Source organism: Pangasianodon hypophthalmus, chromosome 1 (genome assembly GCF_027358585.1).
Source record: "Pangasianodon hypophthalmus isolate fPanHyp1 chromosome 1, fPanHyp1.pri, whole genome shotgun sequence".
Taxonomy (NCBI): Eukaryota; Metazoa; Chordata; class Actinopteri; order Siluriformes; family Pangasiidae; genus Pangasianodon; species Pangasianodon hypophthalmus.
Window position 1 is genome coordinate 25,953,655 of NC_069710.1, and position 16,642 is coordinate 25,970,296.

A 16,642-nucleotide genomic window follows, 5' to 3' on the forward strand; every position below is an offset into this window, starting at 1 on the left:
AGTTTGGATGGGCAGATGATGGGACCTACCTCCCATCATCCGCCCATCCAAACTACACCAGACTACCTCCTATCATCAGGTGTAGTTTGGATGGGTGGCCGATGGGAGGTAGTCTGGTGTCTAGTAAGTTAGCAAAGATCACCAACTCATGTGTCTTTCAGCAGTGTTGTCATTCACAGAGTATCACAATATTTCTGTTAGAAATTAAATTGTGATTGTGGATTTTAGATGCTGCCTATCCTTTTAAAATACATGTTTTTTTAGCCTATAGACAAAGTGTACGTTGGTGCAATTATAGACTTTACGACGCCCTCAGTGGTGAATTACGCTCCCAAAGCTTGTTTCACTTCAACACGTAGTAAGAGTCGAATCATTAAAGTGACTCGTAATGGGCATATGACCAGCAGAAATTTCACGCCCACACCCAGGGCGGAGCCGGCTTATAAATACTCGTGTGAGGAATGTGCAGATTTTTCCTGACTTTCCAGACTAAAATCTCTGCTTCAAAGGTTCCTTTCTGTCCCCGAAAAAAAGGTAAGTTTCTGCTTATATATGAAGTAGGAAACGCTTCACATAAAAATCATAACTGCTTTGCAATCAATTTACTATCTTTTCAGATTTTAAGGGCAGGTTTTATTGAACCATTGTCCGACTTGTGTCATTTTAACCCTCTATTAACTGCCTCAAGCAGGGGTGGAGAATAACGCATATACCACTTGACTACTGTATCCTACTTAATACATGTATGGAATATTTTGAAGTCCATCCCCTTTACTAGAGGCGTTTCCTATTGCATTACTTTACCACTGCGTTTATAAACTGCAAATGAAAACACCAGTCACTTTTACTTTTCATACCTAAGAAATTGTAAGGGTAAATGTATAGAGATGGGAGCTGGCCAAAAAGTGTCGATTGAAATGCGTTACGCATATAAAATAACATTAAACATGTTGTGTATATAATTTATAAGCTACACATGATGGGGTGTTTCCTTTGACCTCTGCTTTAATACTTCTCCTCAATTAGATTTTCAGTTCATGGATCAGTAGATCTAGTAGCTCTAGAAGATATGTGTACTTTTCCACCACTGTGCGCAATGGAGGAGGAGAAATGTTGCCAGATTGGCCATTTGTAATCATGGGCTGGACTATTTCATTTTTAACCCTTTGGTCTTTATAATAGTTTGACATTCAACTGGCAGATTTACAGCTTAGACTGATTTATAGTGAATTGTGTAATTGGGCTTGAAACACACACCAAATCTGACACACTGTGCATGACACATCTCACAAAGCAAAAGCTTGAATTCATGCACAGTTACAATAACTTCAGTGTCCTATTGCCTCTGTTTTACTGTGTGATGTAGCACTTTGGTATCTTTTTTTCTTTTTTTAGATAATGTTGCTTCTAATACATTCCAGGCGCATTACTCATATTTGAATCACTGAAAAATGCAGCTGAAAAAAAAAAAAAACATACTTTTTAGCATGGGGTGTATGCATGCATGCAAGAGAGTCTGTCTGATGAATTCATGCATGCTGCAAAAAAATTTGTTTGTGAATACCAACAGGCAGTTTCTGCTTTGCACTAGATAGCCAGACCCCAGGAATTTGTTGAATAGTAGGGAGGAGGTGGGAAAGTGCACCATGCAGAAATGATGTCACTATTGGAGGAAGTGAGAGATGGGAATTTAAAGGAAGTTCCCTAAGAAGAAAGTGAAGCTTCAAGCATAGTCTTTCTCTCAAACTTCAGTTATTTCGTAAAAGTGCTATTCATTGTAAAAGTACTATTCATTGTCTCTGCAGTGAGTCACCATGCCGTCTGATCTGGAGAGAGCTATGGAAATACTAATCACAGTGTTCCACCGTTATGCGGGTAAAGAGGGCAACAGCAACACACTGAGTCGCCGAGAGCTCAGGCAGCTCATGGAGGCAGAGCTCTCCAACTTCCTTAAGGTACAGACAGCTTCTCTTGCTCTTCCAAGCTTTTTGTTCTCTTATTACAACTCTTAACTCTTTACTCACTCTCAAAGTTTTGTACTTTAATCTCCAGCTCAGACATTTTACACATTTTCCCCTTGCCAGACCATAAGCTTGTCATTTTTTCTCTCCACACATTTTCACTCATGCTTCCTTAGATTTTTTGCCAGCTACTGTTGTGCCACTTCACCTTTTATGCATCAAATCTTCTCTCTCTGCAGTCTCAGAAAGACCCCGCCACCATTGACAAGATTATGAAAGATCTGGACACCAATGGGGACGGAGAGGTGAACTTTGAAGAGTTTGTATCCCTTGTGGTCGGTCTGTCCATTGCCTGTGAACAGTTTTACCAGATGCACCTTAAACAAAAGAAGTAAAAGCAGGGGAAGAAAAGAGTGGGAGTTGGAGATGATTTTCTACTGAATATTATTGTTTAAATGAGTTTTAATAAATGCAACTGCAAACCGCCTCTCTTTATTTTCTTTTGTGTCTGTGCTTATAATTATATTTACATGTTAGCTAGCCTCTTTCTTTTGGGCAGTGAGTTTGCTGCAACATTTTTCAGTGCAATGCACTGCCAATGAGTCAAACCAGCTCATAAAGAATTGTAAGCAGGTGTGACAAAATAGGAAATATATTAACTAGGATTGAGAATGTGTCAAGAACAGATACAGTTACATTTATTTTTGGTAGGTTTTGGTCTTTTGTCCAGAGCACCATACAAGCAAGACAAAACCAGATTCAATGAACATATTGTATAAAACACAGTAAGTGCAATCATTTGTCAGCTGCATATTCAGCTTGTTGCTGGTCACAAGACTCATCAAAACAGGATGTACATTTCACAATCTGCTCTGAGTTCTCCATCTCACAATATTTTCTCATTAATGTTAATGTTTTAATTATTTTTGTTTTTTATGTTCTGCTCAGTTGTCTATAGTCTGAGTACTGTTGGATTACTGCAATGTTAAATCAGTTATATAGAAAACATGTACAAATAGTCATGCTAGCACTGCGATACAGTAAAGTTTTGAATAGCATTTTAAAAGCCAATAACAATAGTTTTCAAATACCACCAAATGTTTAGGAATTTGTAGGAATATCACAGTGGCACACAAGATTTAATTACTAAACCGAGCTTTTGACACTCAGTTTTTCCAACAATGATTTAGCAACAAGTATGACGTAAGTATTAAATTAAGGAAGTGCTTTCTTGGCTTTTTTGTTTGGATTTACAATACTACATTTCTCAATCCTTTCCAAATTATGTCTTTTCTTGAATGCTTTAATAGTCATTAAAATAACTAAAATACATAATATATTAAAGTTTGAAACTTTTATGTCCAGTTTACTTAGATCAATCTATGTGACTTTTTTTTTTTCCTTTTTTTGGCTATGCCTTCCCACCTCTCCTCAGATAATATGGGCAGGAGGGAGTGTCTGTTATCTGTACAAAGAAAATGGTTGCTGAGGAACTGGAGGTAATATAGGGTGTTACACTGTATATAAGACTTAAAAAACTTGTACAGTCATGTCCCTGTTTCTATCCACTTGCAAAATGTGTTTCTTGGATGCTTAAGACCATTTTAAATAGCTGCATATAGTACACTTTTCCACTGTTGAAAACACTTTTAATCTTTTGCTGTTGCTAAGCAGGGGTGAAAAATACTTAAGTAATTGTACTTTGTTACTATATTTACTATACTTAAATGTTATTTTGGTGTATTTATTCTTTACTTGAGTATTATAGAAATACTGAGCTAACTGCCAACAGGATAGCAGTAAGACTCACAGTGGTGGTCTGTGTTTACACCAACAATGAATGGTGCAGAAATGCTGTTGTCTCAAGCTACTGTTCATCGCTGGTGGAGTTTATGACTGTAAAGTGTCAGCCATACTACCTGCCCAGATAGTTTACCACCATGCTCATAGCAACAGTATACATTCCACTGGGCGCTAACACAAGGGAAGCGATAAGTGAACTCTACGGGGCTATCAGCAAGCTACAGACAGTGCACCCAGAATTTTCATTGTCACTGGGGACTTTAACCACACAAACATGAAATCAGTTCTATCAAAATTCCAACAGCATGTTGATTTCACGATCCAGGGAACAAACACTCTAGACCTTGTTTACACCAACATTCACGGTGCTTACAAGGCTGCACCCTGCCCGCACCTCGGCTGCTCGGACCACATCACTGTTATGCTAATCCCAGCATACAGATCACTTCTGAAATGTGCCAAACCGGTTCTGAAACATGTGAGAACCTGGCCTGAGTGAGCCATCTCAGTAATTCTAGACTGTTTTAAGCACACAGACTGGAACATATATTCAGAGTGGCTGCTACATACAATCACACCACAGATTAGGAGGAATACCCAGTATCAGTGACTGGCCACATCAGCAAGTGCATTGATGAATTGACTTCCTTCAAGACCATCACCACATGTGCAAACCAAAAGCATGGGTGACTGCTGAAGTGCGCTCACTGCTGAAAACCCGAGACACTGCCTTCGGGTGTGATGACAAGGCAACCCTCCCTGCAGCAAAGGCCAGTCTGTCCCGGAATGTCAGAGAGGCGAAGCGCAACTATGTAAAAAGAATCCACGGTCACTTCATAAACACTAAGGACACATGGTGCATGAGGGAAGACATTCAGGCCATCACAGACTGCAAAGCTACAGCACTTGTCTGTGATGGTGATGCCTCGCAGCTAGACGCACTGAAAGATTTCTACACATGGTTCAAAGCACAGAACAACATGCCAGCAGGGAAGACCACCCCAACACCCACTGACCAAGTACTTTTGTCTGTCTGCAGTAGACACCAGGAAAACCCTGTCCAGAATCAACCCATCGAAAGCTGCTGGTCCTGACAACACACCTGACTGTGTGCTAAGGGAATATGCTGATCAGATTGCAGATGTCCTTACAGACATCTTCAAAATTTCCCTGGGCCAAGCAGTCGTCCCTGTGTCCTTCAAGATGACCACCATTATCCCTGTGCTGAAGAAATCATCTGTGTCCTGCTTGAATGATTACCAGCCCATTGCACTAACACCTATCATCAAGCGCTTTGAGCTGCTAGTCATGAAACACATAAAGAGCCGTCTTCCCACCACACTGGACCCATTTCAGTATGCCTACTTTCCTAACCGCTCAACAGAGGATGTATCCGCTGGACTCCACACCACCTGCAGAGCCAAGAAGGCCCAGCAGCATCTCCATTTCCTGTGGAGGCTAAAGAGAGCCAAACTCCCCCCTTCCATCCTCACCACTTTCTATAGAGGGATGATAGAGAGCACCGTGAGCAGCGGTGTCACTGTGTGGTACGGGAAGTGCACAGTTTCTGACCACAATACCCTACAGCAGATTGTGATAACAGCCGAAAAGATCATCGAGGTCTCTCTACCCGCCACTGACGTCTCTTACTACAACTGCTGCATCCATAAAGTCACCAGCATTGCGGAAGATGCCTCTCACCCATCTCATGGACTCTTCACCCTCCTGCCATCTGGCTGGTGGTACAGGAGCATCTGTGCCACCACCAACAGAGTCCGTGACAGTTCCTTCCTTGAGGCAGTCAGATTACTCAACTCCCTGCTTCTTCCCAATGATCAGCAGGACTAGTCAAACATGTAACCCAATATGACTCAAAAAGATTGCACACCTGCATTTTATAAAGCTGCATCAGTCACTTTATATTTATGAAACTCATCTTGCTGCCAGTATTTCTGCTAAACTTTTTGTGCTATACTTAATAGTGTAGCAGCAATAACATCCAGTTACAGCCCATGTTCTGTGTATTTATTGTCCTGTATACCTATTGTTCTGTGTATTTACTTTCCTCCACTCATCACACACTATTGTGTATTTGCACTTTATGTAGTCTTTATGTGTACTTTTATGTGTTGCACCATGGTCCTGGAGTAACAGTATTTTGTTCCAGTGTATACAAGTTATAGGTTATAGGAATGACAGTAAAACCCGCTTGACTTGACTATGCTATTTTAATGTTATTTTAATCCTCTAAAAATGAATTCTTGTACATAGTTCTCTAAAACTGCCACCAGCTGAAAGAAATTACAGTGTAGCAAGCAAGCAAGAACTGTTGCTGGTTAATTTGGGTAGCCACTGTCCTAATTCACTGGCATAAAGCAAATGCAGTTCACAGAATTTCCATGATAAAAGAATCATCAAATATGATTTTGTGATATAATTGTGATATCTTTTGTGAATTTTGACTACTAAAAAAGAGAGGAAAGTGACCTCCTTGAAAATAGCCAAATCATTTTAAGACTGTTCCCCAAATGACCACCAGGTGTCAGCAAAGGACATTATGAATATTGTAACTTTCATCAGAGCTGCTATGCCTAGTTGCTTTTGCTGCTCATCTTTTTTCTTTTGCATATGTGGAACACCTAAGACAGTCATGGCATGACTACAGAATTTAATTTCATTCACAAAGCAGCACACCTAAGAGTTGATTACCATGATCAACTGAAGAAACAAGTGGACTCAGTGTGCTTCTGCTTGGTTGGAATATCTGCAGCCACACCTTCTGTAGATACAATTGCCCTTGAGATAAGATACATCATAAAATCTTGTCATCTGACTATATTATTGTGTATGCAACAGCTTGGAATACAGAGAAGGGAAATGTTTCCTCATCTTGAAAAAAAAATTGATTGAGTCCATAACTGCAGCACTTTAGAGACCATCAATAAAACACCAGATAAGGAGCCATTAGATAGAGGGTGATGAGTAGTATGCTTGTGATTAGTACTCAGCTGGCTTATACAGTAAACAGTTACATTGTCAGCCAAGCCCTTCATTCATTTTTCAGCTTTAAATGTGGAATACTAAAGTCTTTTGTATTTTCTAAATTGTAAGGGTGTGTGGCAATGAAAACAAGAATTTAACACTCCCCAATCTAAAATGAAATGTGGCGGAACCTGTATTCAAATAGCCAAAAGGCTAAAACATGACATGCAGTATGATCCATGTCACTAAAGTCATTGCTGTACTCAGTTCCCAAAAAAAAAAAAAAAAAAAAAACATATTTTATACCAGTTTTAAATAAGCTCTAAATAAATAAGCTGGCAATGAATATGGGAGGTGACAGCCTGATATAATCGTATATTGAGAGATATGGTTGTCCTGGTGTTGCACTATATGGCCAAAAGTATTCAAGTCATTTCAATTAGATTTTATGGATATTCTTACAAACAGCTTTACAGAAATCCAGATATAGATTTAGATTTAGAGCCATAATTAGCAAGCCAGAGGCAACAGTGGTGACAGTCTGTGAGACAAGACAGGAAAAAACATTGAGAGGAACCAGACTCTCACCAAAACATTGAGAGCACCTGAATCTCATCAGACAGCAGGATTAACACGTGACTCGACACACAGATAGGGGGTGTCTTATTAGGTATGCTCTTGTCCTATATTGTGCACAAAGTGCAAGCAGGGACTCAGGCAAAATTAGTTATGACAGCATAACTAAAAGGGAGATCCAGAAGGTAGCACAGGTATGAGGGTACCATGGGATATAAAGCGGCCCACCAGTCCACCATCGACAAATCAGAGTGACTGCAAGAGTGTGTGGGTGTGTGGGGAAAGGTAGCAGTATCCAAACATCCCAGTTTACCAAAACTCTCTATGCTATCCCTGCAATATTATCTACATAATATTACATAACACAGTCTTTCACAGCTGCACATGAAGTACTTCTGTCTTATCAGAATTATTAGAAGTAACACATTACATCCAGTGTCTAACGTCCATTTAACCTGATGTTTGTCATTTGGCCTTGCTGAAACATATAGCAGTATAATAGCATACATATACGGGCTAATAGCATGTATACAAATAATCATACCATCACATGGAGAAAAAAAAAACAGTGGGCCTGTTACAAAGTTGACTACACACAGTTGATGGCAATGAACCTAAACACTGGGAGTACTAACCGAAACAGCAGTACCAGTTGAACGTGCCAATGGTGACCAGCCAGATTGGTGGAGTAAAGAAATATGTCGTCTATGTAGACAATGACAAACCAGAGGGGAGACTCTCGGAAAAGCTCGTTCATAAATCCCTGGAAGACTGTGGGAGCATTGGCTAGCCCATATGGCATCATCAGATGCTCATAGTGGCCAGTAGGGGTGACAAAAGCAGTCTTCCACTTGTCTCTGTGACTGATACGAATGAGATTATAGGCTCTCCAGCTTGGTGAACACAGTTGCTCCCCTCAGCGTTTTGAGGGCTGCAGAGACCAGCGGAAGGGGATAGGGGTACTTAATGATGACTGCATTGAGGGCACAGTAGTCCCCCTGTACTTCTTGGCCACAAAGAAGAAACTAGACACAGCTGGAGAAGTAGAGGGGTGAATGTAACCCTGGTGAAGAGCTTCAGCAATGTACTCCTCCATGGCTTTCTGCTCCAGCAGGGACAGAGGGTAAACTCGACTATGTGGCAAGGGAGGACCCGGTAGTAACTCAATGGCACAGTCCGATGAGCAATGAGGTGGTAACTGAGTGGCTTGTCGGGGACAGAAGACATTGAGAAACTAGTGGTATTCAGTAGGGATGGAGAGATGGTGGCCAATGGACGGAATGTCTATGAACATGGCGCAGAAAGAGTGTGGTTGAAGATTCAGGGAGCTGGTGTAGAAAGGGAAGAGAGAGGCAGCTCTGTAAACATTTAGTGCCCCACGCACAGATCTCTCCTGACTTCCAGGTGGATCCGCTCCTGCTGGGTCCATAGTGTGGTCAAGTCTTCTGTTATGAAGTGTACTACACACAGTTGATGGCAATGAACCCAAACGGGGGGAGTTTTATTGAAACAGCGGTAACACACAGATGGAATAAAACAACAACAGAGAGGGAACGATGCAGAGCCGCAAACTCAACGTCCAGTGAGTAAGATGACGCAACAGTAGATGCAGATGTTACCAAACAGAGAGACCATGAAGAGTAGTAATCCACAGGCTGTTGAAGAAGAAAGAATCCCAAAACAATCCATAGGAAGCAAAGTAAGGGAGAGACAATATCCACAGAGAAATGTCGAAGGTAGTAAATCCACACGATAGGAAGGAAATGAAAGGAAACGATAGTTTCAGAAAGTAATGTGGTCTATACTAGTCCTTTGAGAGACTTAGACCTAGCCAGCTGACAAGGGCTGAGGTTGGGTTTTTTAATCAGTGTTTTGATAACTGCTAGTTGAAAAGATTTAGGTATATAGCTAAGGGAGGATTTGATTATTTTTAAGGTTTGATTTCTTCAGGTAGTTTTTTTTTTATTTGAGGAAATGTCTGAGTTATGTCATACTTATTATTTTCTATCTAATATTCTCAATTTTGTCATTGAAAAAATTCATAAAGTTATCCGTGACTGTGGTGATCTTGTTCCTAGTTAACTTTGCTACAGTATTAAATAAGAATCTAGGATTATTTTGTTATCTTTTATTAGAGTGGAGAGTATGTGAACACCTGACCATCACACCCACATATATGCCTTCCCCAGACCACATTTGTCTAGAATGTCTTTGTATGCTGTAGCATTAAACATTAAGTTTTCCATTCACTGGTACTAAAGGGGCCTAGCCCAAACCCTTTCAAGAAGACAATGCCTCTGCACACAGCAAGGTCTATTGAAACATGGTTTGCCATGGCTGGTGTGGAAGAACTCAACTGGCATGCACAATCCCTGACTTACCCCATTTTCTGTTGATATCATAGAAACTCTAAAGACTGTTGCGTGTGAAATTCCCAGGAGATTAGTAGTTTCTGAAAAACTCAAACCAGCCCTTCTGGTACAAATCCATGCCACGATCAAAGTCACAGAAATCACACTTTTTCTTCATTCTGATGTTTGACTTGAACATTAACTGAAGCTCTTGATCTGTATCTGCATGATTTTTTGCATTGTGCTGCTGCTACGTGATTGGCTGATTACATAATTGCATGAATGTGCATGTGTACAGGTGTTCCTAATAAAGTGGGTTGTGAGTGTATATAGCCAAAAGTATGTGGACTGCTAATTACCACACCCATATGTGGGTCTTCCCCAAACTGTTGCCACAAAGTTGGAAGCACAGAACTGTATAGGATGTCTTTATATGCTGTAGTATTACAATTTCCCTTCACTGTAAGGGGCCCAAACCTGTTCCAGCATGACAATGCCCCTGTGCACAAAGCCATTTAGCCACAAAGCCTGTGCCTGAGATCCATTTAGACATGGTTTGTCAAGGTTGGCGTGGAAGAACTGGAGTGGCCTGCGCAGAGGCCTGACCACAACCCCACTGAAAACCTTTGCGATGAACTGGAATGCTGACTGCACTCCAGGCCTCCTCACCAAAATCAGTGCCTGACCACACTAATGCTCTTGTGGAAAGCGTTCCCAGAAGATTGGAGGTTGTTATAACAGCAAATGGGGACTAAATCTGGAAGGGGATATTCGAAAAGCACATATGGGTGTGATGTTCAGGCGTCCAAGAACTTTTGGCTATATTCTGTGTGTAATATCCTATATATAAATATATGTTTGTGAAAAGTTGCTGATAAAATAATTTTTTTATATAGAGAATAATCTTGTTTTTCTTTTAATAATGGGAAGTGTTACTTAAAGGTTTCAACCTCAACAGCAAACACTTTCAGGTTTCATGAAGTGCTATATTTTACGCCAAGTGACATAATGGCTATGCATCACCATGATTTTTATAGAATATGTGATCGGCCATCAATAGATATCTGTAAGAAAAAAAACACTATTTATGTTTATGTATAAGGCTATACTGAAGAATATATTAACACATTTATTTTCCATTTTAAATCAAATAAATAATGACTAGAATTTGAGATCTTCCATTTCTGAATCTAAAGTCAGGTGTGTTATTGACTGTGACAGTGAGGGGTGTTCCTGTATGACTCATGTCCTAGCCATACAACACACTCCGGAGTACTAGCAATCACTCTTTCTCTTTACATACCTTAGTGCAAGTTTTGCATAAACATCCCTTGTCAAAATGTTGAGAAGACAGCAAGAGATAATGCAATAATGCAACATGTTCTTTCTGCATAATTGCACACTTGAAAATGTGTATAAAATATATGAAAAATATTTAAAAACACGGTTTGCCATGGTTGGTGTGGAAGAACTTGAGTGGCATGCTCAGAGCCCTGACAAACTCATTAAACACCATTGGGATAAATTAGAATGGCAACTATTAGTTAGGCCTTTTTGCTCATAACCAGTGTCCAATCTTACTAATGCTCATGTGGCTGAATGTGCACAAATCCCCATAGCCACGCTTCACACTCTAGTGGAACTCTTCCCAGAAGACTGAAGGCTGTTATAGCAGTAAAGTGGGGACCAACTCCATATTAATGCCCATGGTTTTGGAATGGGATTTTCAACAAGCATTTATGAATATGATGGTCAGGTGTCCATATATCTTTAGCCATATAGTGTATTTCAGTGCCAGAATAATAAATAAATGAATAAATAAATGAAAAGAATATCTTTCTGCTACAGACATATGAGTCTATGGCAGTGTTATACCTTAAATGACATCTTCTTTTTGAGTGCGAAAATGTGTTTTATAAATTGAAAGTCTTCTTCTTCTTCTTCTTTTGGGTAGGGTTGCAAATTTGGGTGTGGAAGAGTTAGAAGCAGACCATGAATTTTCCAGTAATGAATAACATCTTGGAGCGCTGCTAGAGGCATTCATTACCACTCTCCTGCGACTCTTCATCTGAGATCACTGCAGAATCTGCAAACACCCAGGTGAGCATGTTTGTCTGAGGTATGTACACACTCATGCTAAATGTTGAAAATTATGCAAAGATTAAGGAGATGCATCAGCCTGTGCTGATTACAGCCTGTAACTGCAAGTACAACTAGTTAGAAGTTTTGTTCTCCCTTATGTGATTGTAATTTAGTATTTCAAAACAAGAAGTATCAGATGTTTTTCACTATAGCATACAGTTTGAATGAACCCTTTGCACACTGGTTACTGACATTTGTCTAGCATTTATGCCAAGATGGATACAACAGTTTTATGGGTTTTGCCGTTTCTCTTCAGGTGTATGAGGGTGTAGTCTCTTTTTCTTGGCTATTATAGGAAGACAGGTTTTTCTACTATGGATTTTTCTCTTCATCAAAAGGGTCACAAGTACAACTGCAAGTGTGCTTAAGTCTGCAAATGGAAGAGAACAGATAGACTGAGGAGCTCAGAACTCAAAAAGTACTGCTGCAAAAAAACAACTTTTCTGTCAGTCAGTCAGTCAGCCAGTCTCTCTCTCTCTCTCTCTCTCTCTCTCTCTCTCTCTCTCCCAGCCATGTCTAAGCTGGAGAAGGCCATTATTGCTATAGTGGAGATATTTGAGGAGTACACTGGAACAGACAGTGATAAGCAGCTGAGCAATGCAGAGCTCAGTGCTCTGATAATGAGTCAACTGAGGAGCCCTGAGTTCCAGGTGAGAGAGATTGAAAGAGAGATGAAATAAGTGCTTATTTCAAACATGCTCTATAAAAGCCTTTACACACAGGTGAATAGGCGACTCTGAATTGCTCCTAGGAATGAATGTGTGAATTTGACTTTGCCTGATGCCCTGCAATGGACTGGTAACGCAACCAGTGTGTATTCCTGTCTCACACCCAGTGTTCCCAAGATAGGCTGCTGATACACCATGACCCTGACCAGTATAAAGCGACATAATGGCTATGGATCACTATGATCTTTATAGAATGTGTACTTGACCTTTACCAGCTAGGAATCTGTAGGAAATAGCATGCATTATTTTTGTGTATAAAGCTATACTGAAGAACATACTAACATATTTATTTTCCATACTGAATTAAATAAATAATGACTATGAATTGAGCTCTGCCATTTTTTTCTCCTTTAGATTGATTGGTTGGAGTTTATCATTTTAAGTTATTCCTAACTGATTTGTTTAGGTGAGTTCTTGACAGTGACAATGAGGGGTTTCACTGTATGACTAGCCACACAACACATACTGGAATACTGGCAATCATTCCTTCTCTTTAAATATATTAGTGCTATATACTAACAGTGCAGGTTTTGCATAAACATGCCTATTGGAAACTGCAATATGTTAAGAAGGAATAAGAGACCAAAAATGTAACATAAGTGAAGCAAAAATCCTACATCTTATTTTTGCAATTATCTGCACAATTGCACACTTGGTATAAAAACGAGTTTCAGAATCAGATCTATACTGTGTGGTCTATTCACAATTCAGAGTGAAGAAGCAATAGGCTTTTGCAAAGCTTTTGGATTTTGGATTATACTGACAATATACAATCAATGTTGACATAAGAGCCTTTTCTCTGTGTGTTCTTTCACTCCCCTACATTTCCACCACCCCCATCCCCCTCTCTCTTTCTCTCTGTCTCAGGGTAAAGTAGACCAAGAGGATATCTGTGAAGCCCTGCAAAAAATGGACAAGAGCCATGATGGCCATGTGAACTTCAATGAATTTAGTCAATCCGTGACCATTCTTGCACAGGCTTATGTCAAGTATGGCAAGGGCAAGGGTAAAGTTCACCATTGAAATCCCTCATGTACTTTCCTTAAAACCTCACTCCATTTTCATGAAATGAAAAGAAAACTGTTTGATCAGTGCAATAGCATTGAGGCTCTTTAGGTTTTGGAGTTCATACCCATATAAGACATTTAGTATATATATATATATATATACACATACATATATATACAGTATATCTATCTATCTATCTATCTATCTATCTATCAATATGTATATACATATGACTGTTGCTTCTTAAAATAAAATAATTTAAATAATTTAAAATATTTATTAATTTGTTTATGAATTATGGCACCACCCACCCAAGTCCAATTGTCAGTCCACTGACATTTTTAAGAAGAGTTATGTGTGTTGTTTATTTGTTTTTGTTTTTATTATATTTCTGAATGTGACACATAATCTTTATAGGTGTGTTCCGGGCCTATTTTCTTGAGCAGACACACACAATTGTTTAGAAAAAGGAGCTTGAGAAACTTTTAGAAAAAGAACAGATATGCAACTTCACTTTCATACTTTCAACTGCAACTTTCATATATTAAAAGTATTATAAAGACAGCAATAGATACATTCATACTTTGCAGTTTCAGGTTTCTTTTTTGCTGCATCATCAAGTTTGTGGGATTTTCACCTACTGTAGCACACTAGCTTTAAAGGCTGGCATTATAGTTTTGTTCTGTACAGTATATTTTAGCTAGCTAGTCAGAAATAAAAAGCTAGCTGCATCTAACAGGAAGCCCCAACATTCCGGCCCATACTAGGGGTTTACAGCAGAGCAAACCCTTTCCCCTTCAACTGGATCTTATTTATTAGCTAGCTAGTAGGGGTGTAATGATGCTCTGGTCATGATTTGATTTGATTCACAATACTGGCTTCACAATTCAATTCAATTTGGTTCTCAGAATATTTTGAACAAAGATTTTAATAAAGAAAAATTATGACTGAAAAGACTCTTGCAGGCTCCCCGCAAGAACGGGATCATATGATCAGTGTGCTCTCTATATATTTTAACTCTATGGGTTGTACAGACTGGGACTTGTGGTGTTCAAACTGTGCAACTGCATTACATGCATAAGTATTAGAATGCTGATTTCCACAAAGTGAATTGTACATTTCCATGATGCACATCATCACAATTTTGCCTCACAATGCATCATTACACCCCTACTAGCTAACTAGACAACTAGTTCACTCTGTAGGATATGTGTTGTTTATGATACCGCCGAATGAGTACAGTTACACAGCTGCAGGTCAGTAATGCACAAAGTTATCAGTAGCATTTTACTAGAAAAACAAGAAGCAATATGCAAAAAATAAATATACCATGGCAGAAAATATGAGAGGAGGCTATCGCCAGCTTTCACAGACAGGATACCTGTGACTGCGACGCTAGTCACACAAGTTGCTATGTAAATAGCTTCTTATGGTAGAAAGTAGTAGTCACTAGGAAGAAAGAGAGAAAGAATGGGTAAGAAATAAACACAAACTATTATATCTTAGCAAGTGAGAATATCTCGAAAATGTGGATAGGGTTAGGGTTAGCATGTTTGTCTGATATTTTTATTATTGGATTATTATTAGAAATAAAATATAATACACATTGGAAGATTTAAGTTATCTTATTCTATTGGCAGATAGTTTTGCTTCTTTCTATAAATAAATGCTTCAAATTAGAAAATTTCCAAATAGAAGAAGACAATTTCAAGATTGAAATAAATAAAAAGTTATAGAAATACTCATGCATTTAGAATGTTTTACTCTTATAATAAATTGGTGATATTCAAGTTATTTTCACTTGCTAAGTGAAGTGAAGTGACTTGTGGCCAAGTATGGTGACCCATACTCAGAATTTGTGCTCTGCATTTAACCCATCCAAGTGCACACACACAGTAGTGAACACACACCCGGAGCAGTGGGCAGCCTTTTTTTTTTTTTTTTTTTTTTTTTGCTGCGGCAGGTGGGAGAGAGCGCTGGTCATTCACTCCCCCGCACCTACAATCCCTGCCGGACCTGAGACTCGAACCCACAACCTTCAGGTTCACTTTCGGGTTGCAAGTCCAACTCTCTATCCATCAGGCCACGAGATGACAGTTATAGTAGTAAAGGGCAGATTATGTAGCATGTCCTACTTTGAAACCAGGCTAGTTATGATCTTCGAGGTTGTTCTGGGTAAGATAGAGAGACAACTGATTGTCTCATTCAAAATTTTAGAAAGAAAGGACAGAAGTGATATTGGTCAGTAGTTGCTGATGTCTATTTAGTGTGGGCTTTTTTCAGAATGGATATTTCCTGTTGTCTTGAAGGTAATCGATGCATGGACAGATTTTATGGAGTTGTTTTTATGATGGAAGTGATGAAGAGGAGGAGGTCTGGAGCATTATGGAAGGCATGGGGTTCAATGGGCAGGTGGGAGGACTGCTGCACAAGGTAATCTGCAGGATCTCTTCTGTTAAAAGAGGAGAAAAATGTGTTAAGGAAATGTGATTGTGAAGTGCACAAGGAGGGAAAGATTGGCAGATTTTTCTAATCTTTGCATCAAAGAAGGTGAAAAGTCATCAGCAGTCAGGGAGGAGGGTGAAGAAGGAGTTGGAGGTTTAAAAATATTTCCTGGTATTAACCAGAAGAGGAGGAAGTAAGGGTTGGAGTTGCCACCTTGGAACCAAAGTTGTCCTCTCAACATCAGAGTAGTTTTGCAGACATTTGATTTAAACAGAGAGATTGAATAAAGAAAAAACATACAAATTCACACCCAGTGACAACATGGCATAAAAAGAGTTACCGACAGCAGCACAAACTGTTTATGGCTAACTCAAATATGAATTGCAAACGTTGTTTTTCACATTTGTGTGGCAGTTGTGTGGTCAAATTGTAACTACAGGTTTTCCTGAACTAAAGAGTGTTTCTGTTATATAAGTTATAGCACTCTAAAGTCTGTATAACAAATTTGTAAAAGGAGAAAATTGCATTAAAGATTTCATTCCAGTGCCCTGTCTACGTTTGCATTAATAACCTTACCTACATATGGAAAAATAACATTACTGACATTTTTTAAATAAGAACTTTAAAAAATGATAAGCTGTAGCAT

General features: G+C 39.3%; 2 protein-coding genes across 2 annotated transcripts; both read left to right on the plus strand.

The window, feature by feature from the left end:
* The first annotated feature begins 391 nt into the window (after positions 1-391).
* s100a10b (S100 calcium binding protein A10b) lies at positions 392-2,448 on the plus strand. Its single transcript, XM_053236320.1, has 3 exons — positions 392-533; positions 1,804-1,955; positions 2,201-2,448. The coding sequence occupies exons 2-3, from the start codon at positions 1,815-1,817 to the stop codon at positions 2,354-2,356; spliced, it is 297 nt and encodes a 98-aa protein (XP_053092295.1). The 5' UTR covers positions 392-533; positions 1,804-1,814; the 3' UTR covers positions 2,357-2,448.
* Positions 2,449-11,653: 9,205 nt separating this feature from the next.
* On the plus strand, positions 11,654-13,706 carry LOC113545430 (protein S100-B). The gene is made up of 3 exons (XM_053236322.1): positions 11,654-11,773; positions 12,326-12,465; positions 13,411-13,706. Exons 2-3 carry the CDS (start codon positions 12,328-12,330, stop codon positions 13,564-13,566), a joined length of 294 nt encoding a protein of 97 aa, XP_053092297.1. The 5' UTR covers positions 11,654-11,773; positions 12,326-12,327; the 3' UTR covers positions 13,567-13,706.
* Positions 13,707-16,642: the final 2,936 nt, after the last annotated feature.

Coding starts and splice junctions, on each gene's coding strand:
- s100a10b (XM_053236320.1), top strand. CDS start 1,815: ATGCCGTCTGATCTGGAGAGAGCTATGGAAATACTAATCACAGTGTTC. Junction 1,956..2,200: donor AGCTCTCCAACTTCCTTAAG/GTACAGACAGCT, acceptor CTCTCTCTGCAG/TCTCAGAAAGACCCCGCCAC.
- LOC113545430 (XM_053236322.1), top strand. CDS start 12,328: ATGTCTAAGCTGGAGAAGGCCATTATTGCTATAGTGGAGATATTTGAG. Junction 12,466..13,410: donor TGAGGAGCCCTGAGTTCCAG/GTGAGAGAGATT, acceptor TCTCTGTCTCAG/GGTAAAGTAGACCAAGAGGA.